At 36.5% G+C, this 20,540-nt stretch overlaps 1 protein-coding gene across 2 annotated transcripts in view; it reads left to right on the top strand.

Moving 5' to 3' along the window:
• The window catches only part of nr5a2 (nuclear receptor subfamily 5, group A, member 2), a 58,055-nt gene extending 50,939 nt beyond the window's left edge, over positions 1-7,116 (top strand). For both annotated transcript variants that reach the window (XM_059544105.1, XM_059544104.1), the window contains exons 7-8: positions 6,199-6,687; positions 6,718-7,116. In XM_059544105.1, coding sequence (XP_059400088.1) covers positions 6,199-6,446 — 248 coding nt within the window. In that variant the 3' untranslated portion in view covers positions 6,447-6,687; positions 6,718-7,116. The remainder of the gene's footprint in view (positions 1-6,198; positions 6,688-6,717) is intronic.
• Positions 7,117-20,540: the final 13,424 nt, after the last annotated feature.

Raw genomic sequence — 20,540 nt, 5'->3', positions numbered from 1 at the left:
AAAAAGTGGATAGAGGGGGAAAAAAGAGAGATATTGATGGAGGCTTGGCTTTAATGACCTCATTAGGTGTGTGGTTTCCACTATTGGCAGGATCTGGACTGCAGGTATAGTTTTGGGGGGATAGTTGACCCCTGAATGATTTTCTGACACTTTATTATAAATAAGAAGAGCTCAATGCTCCCCTTTTCTACACATGCAGTCAAACTGGCATGAAAACATGTTGAATGCAAATAACATGCTCAGAGACTATCGTGATTAGATAAAGATCGACAGGGAGAGGTCAAGAGAGAAGCTCGTTTGGCTGTTCAGAAATGATCCGCCTCTCAAAACAATGTTTTTTTTTTTCAGAAATGTGACAGACAGACAGAGACAGACAGACAGAAAGACAGACAGACAGACAGACCGACAGATAGATATAGAGAGACAGTCAGAGAGACAGTCAGAGAGACAGACAGACCGACAGATAGATATAGAGAGACAGACAGAGAGACAGTCAGAGAGACAGACAGACAGACCAAGAGACAGACAGACAGACAGATAGATAGACAGAGACAAACAGACCGAGAGACAGACAGACAAACAGAAACAGAGAGACAGACAGACAGATAGATAGACAGAGAGACAGACCAACCGACAAGAGAGATACAGACAGACAGAGAGATACAGACAGAGAGATACAGACAGAGAGATACAGACAGACAGATAGACAAACAGACAGAGAGATACAGACAGACAGACAGATAGATACAGACAGAGAGATACAGACAGACAGACAGATAGATACAGACAGAGAGATACAGACAGACAGACAGACAGAGAGAGATACAGACAGAGAGATACGGACACAGACAGAGAGATACGGACACAGACAGAGAGATACAGACAGACAGAGAGATACGGACAGACAGAGAGATACAGACAGACAGACAGAGAGATACAGACAGACAGACCGAGAGAGAGAGATACAGACAGACAGATAGATACAGACAGACAGAGACAGACAGCTACCACACTTTTAACCTGCAAGCTTCTGACAGTGATTGCACCAAAAGATAAACAGATGTAAATATATTTTCCCTCACCTTAAGAGCAGGCAGAGTGCCTTTCAGCTAGCATTTGTAACTAGAAATGTTTGCCCCGGCTTCTCGTGTTTATTTCATCACACCTACGGCGTTTTATACCTTTCCTCCCTGCGTCAAGTGTGCGGCATCAAAACTATCCTTGGGCGACCGGGACGTCTCTTCTACCTGCTCAGTGCTGCTATGACAGTCTTACATTTGACTTAATATATCCCCAACTGTACCAGTCCTGTTTAATTCCCTTTTTATAGCGGTCAGAGGTGAGCAGGAATGAGCAGATTGAGCCCTTCATGTCCCCCCTGGTCTTACGTGGCTTAGTCAGGAAAAACAAACCCCAGAGAAACAAGCGATGCGCTAACTGATATGCAATGTTAAAGAGAATAAAGTTTGTATGGTTCACTGTTGCGACTGATTTTGCATCCTAAAGCTCTCAAAATACTTCCAAACCACCTAAACAGAAGTAAAACACATTGAGTAAATATTATCACCATTGACCAGGTGGACATTGGCCATGAGTAGAGCTTCAGGGGCAGGATTAGAGGAAAAATGGGTGTTTGGAGGTCAGCGGAGTTCATGTACCGCCCCAGTTCCTGATTGGTGCGAATCTGGAAGAAGTTAATGATGAATAAAAATGACATTTTGACATTCTTGAGTCTGACTATATGATTACAGCATGCTTTAAAGCCAAAGGGAAGGAGATATTTTGCCCTTTGGAACTCTTTGTACACACTCTTTAGTCTATACACAGTCATAAACTTTTACAAATACACAATACTGTCCTGAATCACCACCCTGCTTTTAAACGATCAGCTTCCTACAAGAAATCATTCAATACACTGAAATCTGCCTGCTAGAAATGTCAATGGATTTATCATTTGCCTTTCAAGTTTGGAATTGTGATTTAATTGCTCATTGACTAAACTATTAGCGGTGAAATTCCATATCCTTGTATATCTTCATTTGCAGTATGCATACTAACAAATTGTAATCAATATGCCATTACTGTAGCGAGCTGATGAACAAGATTGTGTATGTCGAATGCGGTCATGCTATATTTGTGCATCCATGTCAGTATACAAATGAACCTCACAAGGGCCTTGGGGGTTGTTGGCATGAATTTCTTGTGGAATGATCTTTTTTCGCTTAGAAAATCCTTTCTAATTAAAAAGCATCCCAGCATATCACAAGGCGAGGGGTAGAGCTGGGGGTGTCTGCGAGTGGATATGCGGGGTCGTCTAGCTTGAGTGCTAGTCAAATGAACAATGAATTCCTCAGGACCTGAGGGTTTAGAGGCTGGCTACATCTCGGCCATAGTGCACAATAAGGCTGTTTCATGAAAATAAAAAATAAAAAGTTGTTAATTAGTCCCTCAGTGGCTAAATGTTGAGATAGAAAATAAGAGTGCTTACCATGCGATGCTTCAACCTGACTGGATAACTGCTGCTTGTACGGTTTTCCTGCTTTTTTTTTTTTTTTTTGGTATCTGTTAGCAGGGCATGATTAAGTGTCTCTTTTCATGGATAAATTAAACAAACACATTAATTCTCTCCTCACAACCTGCCTCTCTTGCTCGGGGCAGAAGAGATCAAGCCATTGTCATCGATCAGTCAACTCTTTTAACCCATCCCTCTGCTTTGGGTTTTCATGTTCAAAGGTGGTCCCCAATAATTAGACTTTTTTACAGTGACCGGGAGGTGACATGGTGGGTTCACTTAGTTTTGTCATGGCCACGACATATTTACTCATGGGAATGTGATATTATGTCGTGGCTTCGAGATTCTATGTTGAGGGAATGACATACAGTATTTTTTTTGAGGCCACAAATTTAATCCGTAAATAAACCTGCGTGACCATAGCAACCCGGGATTATCAGAGATGATTCATTAATATTTTATTTTGAATTTTAAAAAATTATAATATTATTTATTATAGAAATTATTACATTATATGTTAACCAAATACCTTGGCTACCGGACTGTTTGACATGTGATAGTCAGCATTCAAATGATGTTTATCATGAATAAATGTTACATAAGGTGCATAATATAAAATAAGCTTACAAGAAAACATTTTTATCCATCCTACAGTCTTGTAAGTCCATTAACTTATCGTCTTTTTCCCCATAATATTTGAATATTATTATTATTATTAGCCTATTATTATTTTAATATGTCTATATTCATTATTCCCTTTATTTCGATCTCTTCGCTTAATGCTTTGAATACTTTTGTAAATAATAACATACTGTAAATGCTTGACATGCCAATCAAGCTTTTGATTATGCTGACTGGATTTTTTGCTGGAATGCAGTTTAAATTTAAAATATATTTCATTTTATTTTGGCTAATTAATGGACTGTGATTATAAATACTATAGTGTTTCATTGAGTAATTAATCATTCATATAGTTTTATTTGTATGAAAACACAACACACTCATTTATCATCACACATGGGCATAAATACAATCATAAAGTCAAATCTTTATTTGCCAAATATATGGTAGGCTACCAAATACTAGCATAATTATACAAAACGTTATCTAGGTAAAGCGATACACAAATTGAAAGGGGAAATAAGCATATACAACCATAAATATAAAAATATAGCTTTAATAAGCTAATGTAATAATAATTAGTGATAATAATAATATTCTTATATTAAATTAAATGTTTAATGTTAATAAAAAAAGTTCTATTCATATCTAAAAATCTCAGGTTGCTATGGTCACGCAGATTTATTTACACATTAAACTCGGCCACGTTCCCTCAACATAGCATCTCGAGGCCACGACATAATGTTACGTTCCAAAAAGTTAATAAGACGTTCCCACAAATTAATATCTCGTGACCATGCAGGTCCCCATGAGTTATGTCGTGGCCATGACAAAACTTAGTGAACGACCATATCACCTCCTGGTCACCATACTTTTTGTTGTAATTTGTTTCTTTAATCAGTGTAGAAAAATAAAAGAGCCACAACTCACTCACAGAAATTTGGAACAAGGAACTATAGTAACTAAATTTGAAAATTTAGTTAAAAAAAAAAAAAAATTCTGCAAGTTGGCACTCAGAACTTTTCATTAATATTTTACGTTTCTTGAAATTCAATTCAATTCAAGTTTATTTGTATAGCGCTTTTTACGATACAAATCATTGCAAAGCAACTTTACGGAAAATTAAGTTTCTACAATATTTAGTAGTAGCTTATAAGTCTGTCAGTTTATGTGCATATGACAGGAGTTTTCAGAAAACTGAAATACAGAACAGACAATATATAGAGAGACAAACGGACAGACAGATAGATAGATAGACTGTTCAAGTTTCTCTGCTACTCTTTCTCTGTATTTTAGAGGCTTCCTTAACATCTCACCCTCAAAAAAAGGTCTGTGGAGTGCATTGTTTGTTTACCGCTTTTCGGGAGGGCTAAAATAACCCGTCTGGAGCTGGAGATTTGTAATTGGTCATCTTCTGGTGAACCCCTTCTTTGTCCTGATTGCGCCTGCTGGTGTCACCCAGGGGTCAAACTTCCTCACCAGTGCCATGAAGGACTCACGGCTTGCCCTTCTGACCTCATTACATTTCTGATGGAGTCACTTCCCCCTACACCTCCTCTGTTTTTTGTCGTCCGAGGCAGTCTCGATTATTTTTAGGTGAAAAGAGAGCTGACAGGGAAGTGTCAGCTGGCTCATTAGATATGGCTGGGTGGGTCCGAGTGCTTTCACAGTCGTTCGGACCCCAGCAGTCTCCATTAGGTGGGACTACAGCGGGATGACCACGCTCCTGTTCAACCCCGGGTCAAAGGGATAAATAAAAGATCACATGAGGTGGCCCCTCAAAACCTGATTAAATAGAGCCACACTCCAGGGATTCATTAGCAGCTCCAGCCCTCACAGAACCATCCACACCTTCATCTGAAACACAAGAACACATGCAGCTCACCGCAACACATTAACACGCCATGAATGAAAGACACTACAAGGAAAATCATCTCATCCAATGCCTCGTTTGCTACAGTAGCACCAAAACATAATTTTAAAGCTGGTAAAAGAGGCTTGAGCCATTGATTGCATTCTAATGCAGTTGTTAATTAAGTTATTAGAAAGAGAATGAGACAGACAGAGATACAAACAGAGAGAGAGAGAGAGAGTTTGTGTGAATTAGGCTACCTCTTTGCCTCTCTAAACAGCGTTGTCTCCTCGCTAGTGAGAAATGTCATGTGTAGCCTTTAAGTTGCTACACTATATAGGCTGATAAAATCACCAGGGCAGCACTGACAACAACTTTTTGTGCAAACTGTGTGACAGTTATTACTGTAAACTATGCAAAGTGACCTGAGAAGAGATGATGCTGACCCTTCAGAGGACCCCCGATGATGCTAACCCTGAATCAACATAACTGACAAATACTGCTACAAGTGTGATTGCATCATATAATAACTGCTGTTAATAATGTTCATCGTCTGGCTGACACTGTCTTGTATTAATTTTTCTAAAATATCCTGTCATGTGCACAAACTGACAGTCACCACTTATAAGCTACTACTAAATATTGTAGAAACGTAATTTTCTGTAAAGTTGCTTTGTAATGATTTGTATCGTAAAAAGCGCTATACAAAAAACCTTGAATTGAATTAAAAAAAAAAAATTTTATTACAATTCTACATCCGGGTTTCAACAAAAATATTAAGCAGAAAAAAAACTGTTTTCATTAATAATAAGAAGAACCATTATTAGTAACTAATCTCTAATAATAATTGAGCACCAAATCATCATATCAGAATGATTTCTGAAACATGTGACACTGAAGACTGGAGTAATGATGCTGAAAATTCAGCTTTGCATCCCTGGAATAAAATACATTTTAAAATATATTCAAATAGAAAACAGTTATTTTAAATTGCAATAATATTTCACAATATTGCTGTATTTTTTTTTATAAATAATAAGTGCAAAATAAAATATTTTTAATAAGTCCACCCTTTGTGAGCATATGATCCTTCCAAGTCTGGTTTTCTCTTTCTGATTATCAAAAAAAAAATTGTAGTAAACCCAGTAGTATATAAAATATTTCATAAAACATTTCAGTAACCACAAAATTGTATCATCTCATCTTTCTTCAGACGTCAAGAACCTGGAGAACTTCCACCTGGTGGAGAGCGTCCAGGAACAGGTCAACGCAGCGCTGCTGGACTACGTGATGTGTAACTACCCTCAGCAGACAGACAAGTTCGGTCAGCTGCTGCTGTGGCTGCCGGAGATCCGGGCCATCAGCCTGCAGGCTGAGGAGTATCTGTACTACAAACACCTGAACGGTGACGTGCCCTGTAACAATCTACTTATAGAGATGCTGCACGCCAAACGTGCCTGAGGACCGGTGGTGAGCCTTTGGTCTCGACACATCGCACCTCAGTCAGCGTCATCACCAGACACAGCCTTCCAATGATGAAATGTGCACGACATGCGCACTGACTGCATGGGTTTGCGGTGGGCCGGACACTTTGAATCTGAAAACCCAAACGCTAGGGTTTGGCTCGAAGGGCAGATGCATTTCTGGTAAAGAAATGAATTGAACAAATCAAGAGTTATAATGACCTCTAGGCTGCGGATTTGTCATAGTGTTGTCGAACCACGACTGTCAGTTCACGACTGAAACGTCCACCTTACACTAAGACTTGAGCTGGCGGGTGTAAGATTACCGGGGTTAGGACTGGGCGCTGTTTCAAGACTGGATCGCCAGCATTGACCCAAAGTTTCCGTTAGGACCTGGCCATGTGGCCTTCCTCTGTCTGTTTTAAGGCACACAAGCTGGGCCGGAGCCAGTAGGCAGAGGTAAGATGGAAAACCAGCCATTGTCCGCATCAGCGCCAACTAAGACTTTATTCCAGCCCCTCACCAAAAAACAACGCATCCCATTTCTCTTTTCAAATGGGCAGCCATTTCTTCTTCTTCTCACTCTGAGGCTACTTTTACCAATATTTTCTCTCCAAAAGTGGAAAAGAAAAGGATAAAAATCACACACCCTGTCAAGAACATATATATAAAAAAGAGATATTATTGATATCTAATATTTGGTACAGAAGTAAAAAAAAGAAAAGAAAAAGGATTGATTATTTAATATGCAAAGTCAAATGAAATAATGATTATTGAATAAAAAGTGATTCACAATACAGCATTAATTTTGTAAGTAAATGTGCTAAATGCTAAGTCATCATGAAAACAATAATGAATAATTATTAACAATTTTATTATTAATTTAATGAAATAATTCATATAAAAAATAATTTTTGAGGTAAATGTGCTAAATTGTCAGGACATATACATTTAATGGATCATTCAAAATAAACTAAATTTTGGGAGTAAAAATGCTGAATTGACATGGAAACAGAAATGAATAATTATTAACAATTACCAATTAAATGCAACTGTAAAAATATAATAAAAATCATTTCTTATTTTTTGATTTGTGGGATGCAGTGTGACGTGGAAGATTCACCTTTAAAAAATGCTTAAAAACATTTACCTCACAAAACACATCTTTTTCATATTTTGGTGTATATTTTTCTGCTTGGTTGGAACATTTAACAGTTTGCTCATCAACAAATGTGAATGCGTATAAAGTGCAGTCTCAGAGCCAGTATGAAGAAATACCGCCAACACAAGACCAAAGCCTGCAGTGAACAAAAAATGAAGAAAGAAAAAAAAAAAAAAAAAAAAAAAATTACCTTAACTATCAGTATTAATAATTTGCCATGTCACAGTCATGTGAGTCTTGCCTTATTTCATTTCCATGCTAGCTAACCGTGCTGATGTGAATTACGGTATGTAATATAAAAAGTACATATTATATATATATATATATATATATATATATATATATATACACTGTATAAAGTATTAATGTTATACAATTAAAAAGAAATGAGGTGTTTACATTCATGTGATCATGTGGGAGATAACTGTGATGCATTCAATTGCAAAGCAATGATTTCATATAAAAACAAAACAATGTTCAGAAAAGATTATATTTCTCTTGTTTGCTTTCTTATGTGTGTACAGTTTTCATCTTTCTTAACCAGTACTTATGTCGTGAGACACTAAATCAGAGAGGAATCTCACTTAATATTGAGTTTCATAATGCAATTATTATTATTTTTTTTCTAAATTGTGCTGGTTTATTTCTGTGGATATCTGTTTTTACGTTCTACGTTTGAAATGTACGTCACTGGTTAAGCTTAATTTATTGTTTTGGTTTCATCCATGTGTTCCTGCACAGTGAGGTGGGGTCATGACTAAATGTTTTTGTTTACTGTAGCACGTTTTTAAAAATGTAGATACGAGATGCAGTTATGGAGTTAAATGGTGATTGAATGATTCACATTAAACAACCATCAGTCCTGCCACTGTAAAATATCAAGAGCTGTACTGAAGTGATCCGGTGTGACTGACTGGTGCATCTTTTCTATCGTGGGATTTCACTGAATGTTTTTATGATAGCATCTGTGTTCTATACCAAAGACAGCATCTGTCCTTCACTTGTACGTACCTGTTTGCTTTACAATGAATGGATGAGAGCTGTGATACTTGGGGACTGCTGTTGTTTTTCCTGAATGCTTCATTTGACTGTAATTATATAAAATTGGTGTTAACGTCAACATGAAATCAAAATTGATCCAATTTACTTCCATATCTATTAGGTTTGTGTCACCTAGGACCTTTGTTATGGGCAATATTTTCATTACAAAGAAAATAAAACAATTTAAATAAAGAGCTAAACAAAACAGCAGCGGAAATGAATGCAAAAAAAGTTAATGGAAGCAAAACAAAAGCGGAGGAAAAGAAAATTAAAAGCAAAGTAACGATACAAAAAGCAAACGGAAGTAAAACAAAGCAAAAACAAGAAAAATAAAACATAGCAAAATAAAAGCAGTAAATGAAAAAGAAAATAAACCTTACCATTAGCATTGCTAAATAAAGGGAGTAGTTTCCCAAAATCCACTGCGAACTCACATTCAGCTCTATTTCTGCAAGTAACGGCCACTTTTAACCACCAAAATAAGTATCGTCATCATTTTTCTAATGAAATTAGTGCTTTACATGGAAATGTATCACAATACAGAAGTAAATTGGGTCGCAAATGTCATTTCGTGTTGACTTTATCGTCCACAAAAAGTGTTTAGCAATGAAAAGCAGTGAAAATGACCACCATGGGGACTTATCCCAATCATCAAACAATTTTGTAACAAACATGATCTTTCAGATGTTACACACCTTATCCATGTAAATTATAGAAAAGTACAGTATTTTGTATGAGCACAACGGCTTTAATCAACATTTGCTGTATGGCATCTACGCCCCCCATTTGTACATAAGGCCCTATTTATCAGTTCTAAGGAAATTGGTTTGTATTTGCTTGGTTTTGTGACTGTAATGTTGTGTATTGATCAGACCGACAATCTTAAGAAATCCAGTGCCCCTCGTTCCCCCCCACCGGAAGTCCTGAAGCTGCTTTGGATGTGTGCTTACCTGCCTGAATGTTTGGATTGGGATTCTCTTGTTTGTGCGCTGGAAGCCGTAGTCAGACACGCATCTCTGATGTCACCTCTTGCCATAAAGAGTTTCCATACAAGCTCTTGGAATCTTTCAATCATATTTTAATAAATGACTATTATGCCAAAAGTCGTTGTTTTATTTCTATCTCTGGCAATAATCCATGCTCAATGAACAAGTTGCACCCTACTGATCACACAAACATGAACAGATTCACACTTGATACAGAGAATGTCAAGATTCCAGAATAATATAAAAAGGCTTTAGATTTCAAGAACACATACCTGATCCTGTTACACTCACAATCAAATATAGTGTGAAGACAAACTAATATAATTCATTTTAGCTCATTAAAGACAAAGCCTGTACAAAATCTAGTAAAACATTCAAAGTTGATCACAAATGAACATATTGGAATTGACCTTTACGTCAAGATAAATTACAAAGCGTTTAGAAACAATGAAGGGAAAGTTCCACCGAAAATGAAAGTGAAGAAAAAATGAAGAATGTTGGTAATCAAACAGTTGATGGTAGCCATTGACTCATAGTATTTATTTTCCATAATGTGGAAATCAATGGCTCCCTTCAACTGTTTGGTTACCAACATTCTTTAAATGATCTTCTTTTGTGTTGTGAAGAAAAAACTCATATATGTTTGGAACAACTTGAGGCTGAGTAAATAATGACAGAATTTTTATTTGTGGGTGAACTATCCCTTTAAGGATATAGTTTACACGCTTTATCTGCACTTTACCAAAACAAAGATGTGAAGAACAGTTTCAGTGAAGACACATGTGGCCGTTCTGCAGAGGAGGTGAACAGTGGGACATCCGTTCGGCCTCCATGGGTACGTTCAGACTGCATTCGTTTGGAAATCTGTCTTTAGGTTTTCTTAAGTTCTCCTGATAGAATGTGAAATAAGAAAAGAAAATTAAGGACAAATACAGAGAAATACATTCTAGCATTCGTTTCACCCCCCAAAAAAGAAAAAAAGTAACACCTTTTACAAAAAATAATATACTTTAAAATACTAATCAAAGGGCAAATTGAAAGCAATGTTTTTGGACACTTAATTGCAATTAAATCAAATGTATTTTAATCTCCATTTATATTAAATGCAATTGCTTGAACTTAAGAGTGCTCTTTTGCATATCAGAACAGATCTTTGACCTGTAAACGATTCTTAAATGTGCCCAAACATTTCATAGAATATCAACAATATGATTTACACACTACTATATAGATGCTTGTAAACCAAAACGTCATTATTCTCAAGCACAAAACTGTATTTTAAAATGTTATTGTACTGTACAATTCAGCATAATTGATTGAGTTGTATATCAAATTGTTCACAGGAACAGATCAGAACTGTTTAAAATCTAAATAGGAAGCATAAACTCGGGCAAGAGCCCTAAACCAACACAACTGCACGATTTACTGAAGCCTTTCATTTTGAGAACAGACTGCAGCAGTGACAGATTCATTCAGACCGCTCGAATCCATCAGTAAAAAACAACAAGAGATTGGATTTTTTCAATACAATGATGAGGAAATCACAAATGGAATGAATTCAGAATTAAAAGAACCCTTTGTGAAGAAGCACTAAAAACGGAAATACAATTTTAAAAGAATATTCATTTATGTGATGTTTTTGAACATTTATTTTCATGAAAATTTATTACAGTTCAAATTTAAATTAAATATAATTTACCTTTTAACTAAGAGTAATTTTCTCTTACCTAAGTAGGAGTTCAGTACATCTTTATATGTAATTTCATAATTACTTCTATACTGTTAGTGTTGCCATTTCTATTGAAACTTTTATTTTGTGTATTTAAATATATTTGCGATTACACATTTGTAACAAAAAAGTTGCAGTTTAGCATATTTAAAAGGCATTATTTTTTTTATAAAAAACTATAGTTATAATAATTATCAAGTATACTTTACATGTGCTTTAGTATGTTAGTCAACACGTCTATATAAGCGTACTTTACTCAAACATGATAAGAGGTTATTAAAGCATACATTAACCTAAAACATTTAATTTGACATTGTTACAATTTAAAAATGTACTTAAGTGTGCTAAAAACAGTCATGAAAGTGTGCTCTCTTTAAGTGCACAATGAAAGTCAATGGGAACCAAAAAAAGCATTGTACCACTGACAGAATTTTTCATTTTTGGGTGTATTATCCTTTTAACAAACCTTAATTGTAATATTCATTAATATTATCATTAATTATGTAGCCCAACTAACAACTTCATGTATATATTATTCAATAAAATCAGCCCTCCATATTCTAAACAAACAGTAATAATCCATAATGAATCAGCACACATCAGGCCACGGTTATTTGTAGTGAGAAACTTTAAGCTCAGCTTAAAATACTGCTCGGAGCCCTTGACCCAAACTTCCCAGCTACTGAAATTAATGAATTAATAGATGCATATTAAATAGGAGCACTTGGATTGTTATGCTAAACCTCACCTCAACCTGCAAAACAAATGTGGTGGGTTAGAATCGGAACACAGCGAAGGTCACCGTCCTTTCATTTCAATGTGTATTATACATAAGTTTATATATAAAAAGAAAAACCACAAAATCACTAATGTGTATTTTCTATCCTTATTAGTCAAGAGGAGAAAGAACAGAAAAAGAACTCTTTAAGCACCTGGACCTCACTCTCAGCATTCCATTAATTACCCAGACAATGGAAACAACTTCAGAGGCAGATTTTTCAATTTCAGAAAGAAAAAGAGGCAGACAGACAGAGAGAGAGAGAAAGAGGAGAGAAGAGAGGGAGAACGAGATAGATGGAGGGAGATGGAGAGAGAGAAACGCATGTATTCAGGCTCTTCATGCTATACCAGCACTTAAATCCAACGGACCTCCCATAAAAAAGACTCAAGGTTACGTCCGATTGAAAATCCTCACAAACAACCACTTCAGAAATCCATTTAGAGCCAGTGCTAGAACATCTAATTCAAACATGTTGTCCTGTTAAAATGGTCACGTAGCTCCTCTAAAACTCTTTCTCCAACGCTGCCGTTTGCCGGGCCCCTTTGTAAAAGCGATTAAATTTCCACATTCTGAAGCACAAAGACATAATTACACAGGATCGGAAATGCAGCCCAAACAGAAGGTCAGACATGAAAAATGACCTCTTTTTTTCCACAAATGATAGGCCATTCTGCCAAGAGTAATTTGTAACAATACCTCGGCTCGCAGTTTGTTGAAACAGCCAATGAAACAAGGCCCAGATATATATATATACACAATATATATACAATATATATATATATATATATATATATATATATATATATATATATATATATATATATATATATATACACATACACAAGTGTTTTCTGAGTAATGAGAGTTCAGTGGAGTGTATATAGACTAAGAAGCTCAGATGATTAAAAACAGAGAGTTAATACTAAAAAAGAAATTAGTAAGCTTTATCACAATTTGCTTAACTTCATGTCATTCTAATCCCGTTTGACTGAAACCTGAGTCTTGAGCGCAAATGGAGAAAAACTAACCTTAACGTTTTTAGTATTGTGGGGAAAAAAAGTATGTCCAGCTATAGACAGGCTCTAAAAACAGCCAGGGTCGAGCATATCCACAAACTCATTGAAAATAATTAAAACAATCCAAGTTTTTTTTTTTTTTAGCACAGTGACTAGATTAACAAATAACCAGACAGCACCCAATTTAAATATTCCATCAACGTTTCATAGTAACGACTTTATGAATTTCTTCACTGATAAAATAGATAACATCAGAAATACAATAACAAATGTAGATTCTACAGCAATCATCCATCGCACCCAAAGATAAACTGCAGTGCTCTACAACTATAAGACCGGACAAGCTAAATAAACTTTATCACTGCATCTAAACTAACATGTTTATTAGATCCTGTACCCACTAAATTACTGAAAGAGTTGTTACCTGTAGCGGAAGAACCGCTTATCAACATTATTAACTCATTGTTATCTTTAGGTCACGTCCCAAAACCATTCAAGCTAGCGGTTATTAAGCCTCTTATTAAGAAACCACAACTAGATCCTAGTGAACTGGCAAATTATAGGCCCATTTAAAATCTTTCATTTATATCTACAATTTTGGAAAAAGTTGTGTCTGCTCAATTGTGCTACTCCTGCGAAAAAATTATCTGTAGGAAGAATTTCAGGTTCAGGTTCAGGTTTCAGGCCCCACCATAGCACAGAAACAGCACTTGTTAAAATTACAAATGACTTGCTTCTTGCGTCAGATCAAGGCTGCATCTCATTGCTAGTTTGATCTTAGTGCTTCGTTCGACACCATAGATCATGACATACTCATAGATTGATTACTATACAGGTATTCATGGGCAGGCTCTAAGATGGTTTAGATCCTATCTGTCTGATCTCTACCACATTGTTTATTTAAATGGGGAGTCATCTCATTTATCACCAGTAAAACATGGAGTGCCACAAGGATCTGTCCTAGGTCCTCTGCTATTTTCAATATACATGTTGCACCTTGGTAATATTATTAAAAAATACAGGATTAGTTTCATATGCTGAAACTAATCCTATATCAGATGCTGATGATACTCAACTATATATCTCAACGAGACCAAATGAAACATCTAAATTATCTAAGCTAACAGAGTGTTAAAAATTTAAATGATTGAATGACCAATAATTTTGTCCTATAAAATTTTTATAAGACAGAGATATTACTTATTGGACCAAAACAGTACACAGAATCTCGTAGAATACAGTGTGAAACTAGACGGATGTACTTTTACTTCCTCTACAATCAAAAATCTGGGTGTTATATTAGAAAGCAACTTGTCTTTTGAAAACCATATTTCCCATATTACAAAAACAGAATTCTTCCATCTTAGAAACATTGCCAAGCTACGAAACATGTTACCTATTTCTGATGCAGAAAAGCTAGTTCATGCATTCATGACCTCTAGACTGGACTATTGTAATGCACTTCTAGGTGGTTGTCCTGCATCTTCAATAAACAATCTACAGGTAGTCCAAAATTCAGCGGCTAGAGTCCTTACCAGGTCAAGAAAATATGATCATATTACCCGAATTTTACAGTCTCTGCACGGGCTACCTATTAAGCTGGTTCCGTATCAGTTACAAATTATCATTACTTACCTATAAGGCCCTAAATGGTTTAGCTCCTGCATACCTAACTAGCCTTCTGCCACGCTACAATCCATAACGCTCCCTAAGATCACAAAATGCTGGACTTTTGGTAGTTCCTAGGATAGCAAAGTCCACTAAAGGAGGTAGAGCTTTTCGCATTTGGCTCCCAAACTCTGGAATAGCCTTCCTGATAGTGTTCGGGGTTCAGACAAACTCTCTCTGTTTAAATCTAGATTAAAAACACATCTCTTTCGCCAAGCATTGAAATAATGCATTTCATAATTTTGGACTGCAGTTGTATCTGATCAAATGCACATTATTATTCTTTAGCTTGGTTTAAACTAATTAATTTGACTTGGTTTGAACAGCAGCTACCCTAATTATGTCTCTATTTGGCCACACAAGCTCCAATCTGAATTTAGAACACCTGAGAAGAGAGGATGCCAACCCGTCAGAGGACCTCAAAATGATGATAATTCTGTAACAACATACAGAACTACTAAATATTTGCTACAAGTGTGATTGTGTCATATAATAATTGCTGTTAATAGTATTCATCATCTGTTTGACTACGTCTTTTATAAATGTTTCCGAAAATTTCTGCCATATGCACATAAACTGACAGTCACCACTGATAAGCTACTGCTTAATATTGAAGAAACTTAATTTTCTGTAAAGTTGCTTTGCAATGATTTGCATCGTAAAAAGCGCTAAACAAATAAACTTGAATTGAAAAATTTTATTGAATACATGCGTAACCTGAGACATTCCTCTTCAGGAACTCGAGCTGCGTCAGAGGATGCCACCAGACTTTCAAATCTCTGCCTAATGTAGAAAAGCACAGCTAAAATGAGAGAAGGAGCCAGGAGCCTGACAAGTAATCAGGGACATCCCGCCCAATAGCCAAACTTCAGAAGGAGTGAATCTTGACCCCCAAGAGAGGGGAGATCAGAGGACTCAAGGCTTTAGGATAGCATCCTGATCCACCGCTTAGCATAAGCTTCTTCTGGGCAGAGGTCTCAGCCTCAACGCAACTTGGAGGAAACATGACCAGAGGGTGTCTGCCCACTGACTGGCCACCGAAAGGGGCGCGGTAGGCTGCAGTGGCCGCCACATAGACCTTCAGGGTGGAGTGGGCCAACCCTGCAGAGAAGGGCCTGTAGGAACTCCAGAACTGTACCACACGGGCAGTTAACTGGGTCAGGCTGGCGGTCTCCGCACCAGGAGGTGAAAGGTTTCCACCTCAAGGCATACAGTTTCCTCATGGAGGGAGCTCTGGATTGGAGGATGGTCTCAGCAACCTCAGTTGAGAGACCAGAAGCTATGAGCTGTGCGCCCTCAGGGGCCACACCCATAACTTTCGAGTCCGAGATGGGGCGTGAACAGTTATAAACGTTGCCTCGGCAACAGTAAAGCACTAAAATTGTGGGGGGAAAAATTAAGCTAATGAAATTATACAAATAAAAGCTAATTCAAAATATTATAAAAAACTATATTGTATATAAATAAAACTAAAAGTGCAAATGACAGTATATAATAACAACTTAAATTGTGGTCTATTTACATTCACATTATAAAATATGGATTTTAAATATTATGCACAACAAATATGGACCAATTTTATAATGCTTTTTTGTTGTTTTTCTGAGTTTACCTACAGTCACTTTTATTGTATGGGACAAGAGCACCCAGGCCAAAATTAGCAAAACTACTTCTATAATATTTTATTGTTTTTTGTCTGTTTTACAGATTCTGCTGGCTGATTCTACTGTACGTAAAAAAAAATGCTCTGTGAACATTCTGCTAAATATATGCTTTTGTGTTTCAAGTCTTGCAGGTTTAAAAAGCTTTGAAATGCTTTGGAATGAAATTTCAAATATTATTTCATTAAAACCAATTACTAATAAAACATACTGTATGTCATTTAGACATAAGTAAATATGGTTAAATATTTGAGGCTAGTAAGTATAAACAGAGCAAACCTCATAGGTACATACTTCTCTGAGCAGACTGTTTCACCAAAACACCTTTACAAAGATGACTACCAGTCTTTTGAATTATTGCAGCAATACTGCAAAATCTGCAACCTATAATAATTTTATAAGAGGTGCAGTTAAGTGCTACTGGTTGGAATGAAGGTCAGACTAAGAGTGAAGTATCGTTAATGAAATCCGAGTTGTCTAAAATGCTTAACGACGTACCTATGGATCCAAGAATAATACTTCATAAATGACACGCTAACAAACGGGTGCATATACTGCAACCAGATATCTGGCCGCTGTATCACAAACCAACCCAAATCCTCAGAAGTTCAAATATCTGCTTATTTTAAAAAACTAATACCATTATTAAATAACAATAAATCAAGGCAAAAAATGTGCCATGTAATTTGTGAATTGCATTTAGGATTGGTGGTTTATGTGGATACTGTTGTCAGCGAAGACACACAAAAACACAAAAGGAAAAAATATATTCTTTCAAAGGACTTTCTGGATTCAGCCCTTTTAATATATGGGGGAGGGTGTATCCAAGGTCACTTCCTGATTGTGAATCCTCCAATGAGGTTCAAGATTCAATGCTCAAGTGTTTTTGTTTTTTTTGTGGTCTGACAATGGGAAGTGTCAGAATTGTCAATATATGTGCTTGGAAATGTCATCCAATGTTGTATAAATGTGACAAACATGAAACATAACAAAATCAAACATGCTCTTTGTAGAAACGACTACATCTACAAAACCATGCCACATGTACTGTCTGCTGTATAGCATACATTTACTGTTACACAAAGGGCATAAAATCATTGATAACAGCCTGGAAAAAGCTGGACATTTGCAGGTGTTAAACTGCACACAGACAGAATGGGTCTTGCTCTCCGGCAAGGCTGTGCAGCCATGAATTGTGCAACACTGTTGGATCGCTCAGGAAACAGCAGGAGATTGGGAAGGTTCATGTGCCACAAGCAAATCAAACACAATAAGGCAACCACTGCTAAGCACATACACACGTCAAAACTACAGCTTTGGAATCCATTCCACAGGCCACAGGCTGCTCAGACTTGGCAAACAAATTGGGAAGCGTTTGGGAATAGAAAATGAACACAATTTTTGTTTTTCGTATAATTAATTCTGCTTAAAATCACATGATTCTGTTGAGCATTCACAACAACTGATGTTGTTAAACAATGAACGCTGTTCTTCAGAAAGTTCGACACACTGACTCACACACAATGCATGTTGTATGTTATTTGTACATAAGAACACTTTCTGTGAGTGATTTTCAGGGTAGAATCAGCATGTAATGAACCAGACATTAATTGCAATAGCAGAGTTTTTTCTTCATTCCTATGCACTAATGCACCAAATAATATCTCTATCATTTGTATCTTCTTTATAAAAAGCCAGCAGCACCTGCTTGACCATTTCAGGACATTCGCCAAGAGGTAAAAAAAAAGAAGCAGAAGTAAAGCGAATGCAGCAGATTAGTCTCTGTTGGTTTTTTTTCTGGATTTTGGTGAAGAAAGAGCATTGAAGAACCTTTGGCTGTCCACCTCGCCACCTTCTGATAAACAGCTGTTCGTACACAGCAGATAGTTGATGGTAAATCGGCAGTTATTTAGTCTGCCAGTCGATCCTTGGAGACCGTTCAGTTCCTCTACAACACTGGTTCCCTGGCAGCAGCTACTTGATATCAGACAGCCTGTGTGCGCCAAGAGAACATGACACGCTCTGAAAGAGGGCCACATCAGAGGGCCGGAGCCCAGGACCATCAAAGAGAGCGTGGAGGGAGCTCCGGGGGGAACACTGCTGTGCATCTGTTTCAGTATGCATCAGAGAGGAGGGCTGCTTTGTGTCACCTGCAGAGAGAACCAGGCAAAGCCTGTCAAGCTGTCACTGTCCTGTGGCAAGATTGTCGGTGCCTGCTGCCACTGTTAGCATGTGTGCGTTCGCAAAAGGAGACACTGTATCTGCTTAACATCAGAGAGTTGAAGGAATTCTGATTGACATTGTATGATGTGTAAACCAACCACGTAAACCATGTGCAGATGTGAAACACCTCTCCTGAGAACTGTTTACTTATTCTTCAGGGGTTTTTGTAGATTTGGGCCAGATTTGAACTCAATTTTCCCACATGAGCAATTTTCCCACATGAGCATTGGCTTAATTCGACCAGGGAAAGCACGCTAATTGCAAGGCAATGGCTCCAGCTTTCACAGCAGTAGTTCATCCAAAAATCAATGGTTATTCATCTTCATGCCATTCCAAATTAATACGACTTTCTTTCATCCATGTTTTTCATTGAAAGACTGTAACAGAGCTGGGGCAGATGTCATTGATCCTGGATGGACACAAGACATGACAGACTTGACTAAAATTCATCTAAACAGACTGGTTAGGGACCAAATTAATGAAAAACAAACAACATAACGGTCAAAAAAGTGACACTTTCACCAATTTTAGCTTATGGACTTAGTGTTAAAAAACACGTTTTTTGTGAACATCCCTGTTTTATAACAAGTTTTAAAGCATTATACACAAGGTACCTTGTTTTAACCAAATTTACAACATTGCATATTGCCATTCCAGAATGCGTTGCAAGAAACATTTCTCCAAGATGACTGGTGAAGAGAAAAAAAATAAAGGTAAATTTTTTTTAAATAACTAGTAATTGTTTCAACATTTCAGTTTATGCAGATTAGAAAGGCTTTAGCTTAGTAACATGCTAATGCCAAACTATATTGTAATTAAATGCGTGTGACAGATTAGCGCTATTCTGTTCAACTTTTGAAGTTATATGACATTGAACATGAGAGTTGAAGAGAGCTGACTATGCTAAGCAAATTGCTCGATTTTTGAACAGAAATATTTCTTTAACCCTTTCACGCATAGTGGTCACTACAGTGGACAGCTATTAAAAAAGCATTTTCTTGAATTTGCACGGGTTTTTATGGCAAAGTTGCACATCAATCTCTTCATTGGACCCTGGTGCATCATCCTATAAATTGCAACCAAGTGGCAAGCCTTTGTGTTTCGATTTTTCCCCCTCCAAACCGAGATGGCCAAGGGTCAGTCAGACATGCCAAGTTGCTCCAGAATATCCACCCATTCCTTCTATCCTAGGAGACTCTTGAAGGTAAAAAAAAATATTGCAGCATAAAGCAATATCTAATGAGTCATATCACAGTAAAATTTTCCAAGTTTTGATTTTAGATTGAGAGAAAACTCTGATTAATCACATGTCCACTGTAGTGGACGTCATGCATGCAATGCATGCATGCGAAATATTTCAGCTACAATTCATAATTATAATGTGAATATTGTTTTTGAAATTTAAAACTTAAAAACTTAATATGCATTGACTTTTTCTACTGTAAATAAATGTATTTGTATTATTAGAATGTAATTTTCATTGACATCGAAAAAAGTCATGTGATTACATAATGTATGACACTTGTAATGCATTACTTTACTTGTTAGATCAAAAAGTAATCTGATTTTATAATCCATGTTATTGTAATGCGTTTTTTTACTAATAACATCAAAAAGTAATCTGATTACGTAATGCATGTTACTTTTAATGCGTTTCTTTACTCATAACATCAAAAAGTAATCTGATTACATAATGCATGTTACTTGTAATGTGTTTCCTTTCTCATAACATCAAAAAGTAATCTGATTATGTAATGTGCGTTATTGTAATGTAACATGTTATTGTAATTGTAACATGCTAACGCCAAATTCTATTGGAATCAGA

The sequence above is a fragment of the Carassius carassius genome, chromosome 48, assembly GCF_963082965.1.
Source record: "Carassius carassius chromosome 48, fCarCar2.1, whole genome shotgun sequence".
In the NCBI taxonomy this organism is placed as follows: Eukaryota; Metazoa; Chordata; class Actinopteri; order Cypriniformes; family Cyprinidae; genus Carassius; species Carassius carassius.
The sequence above is the reverse complement of the archived record's forward strand: the minus strand, read 5'-3'. Positions and strand labels throughout refer to the sequence as shown.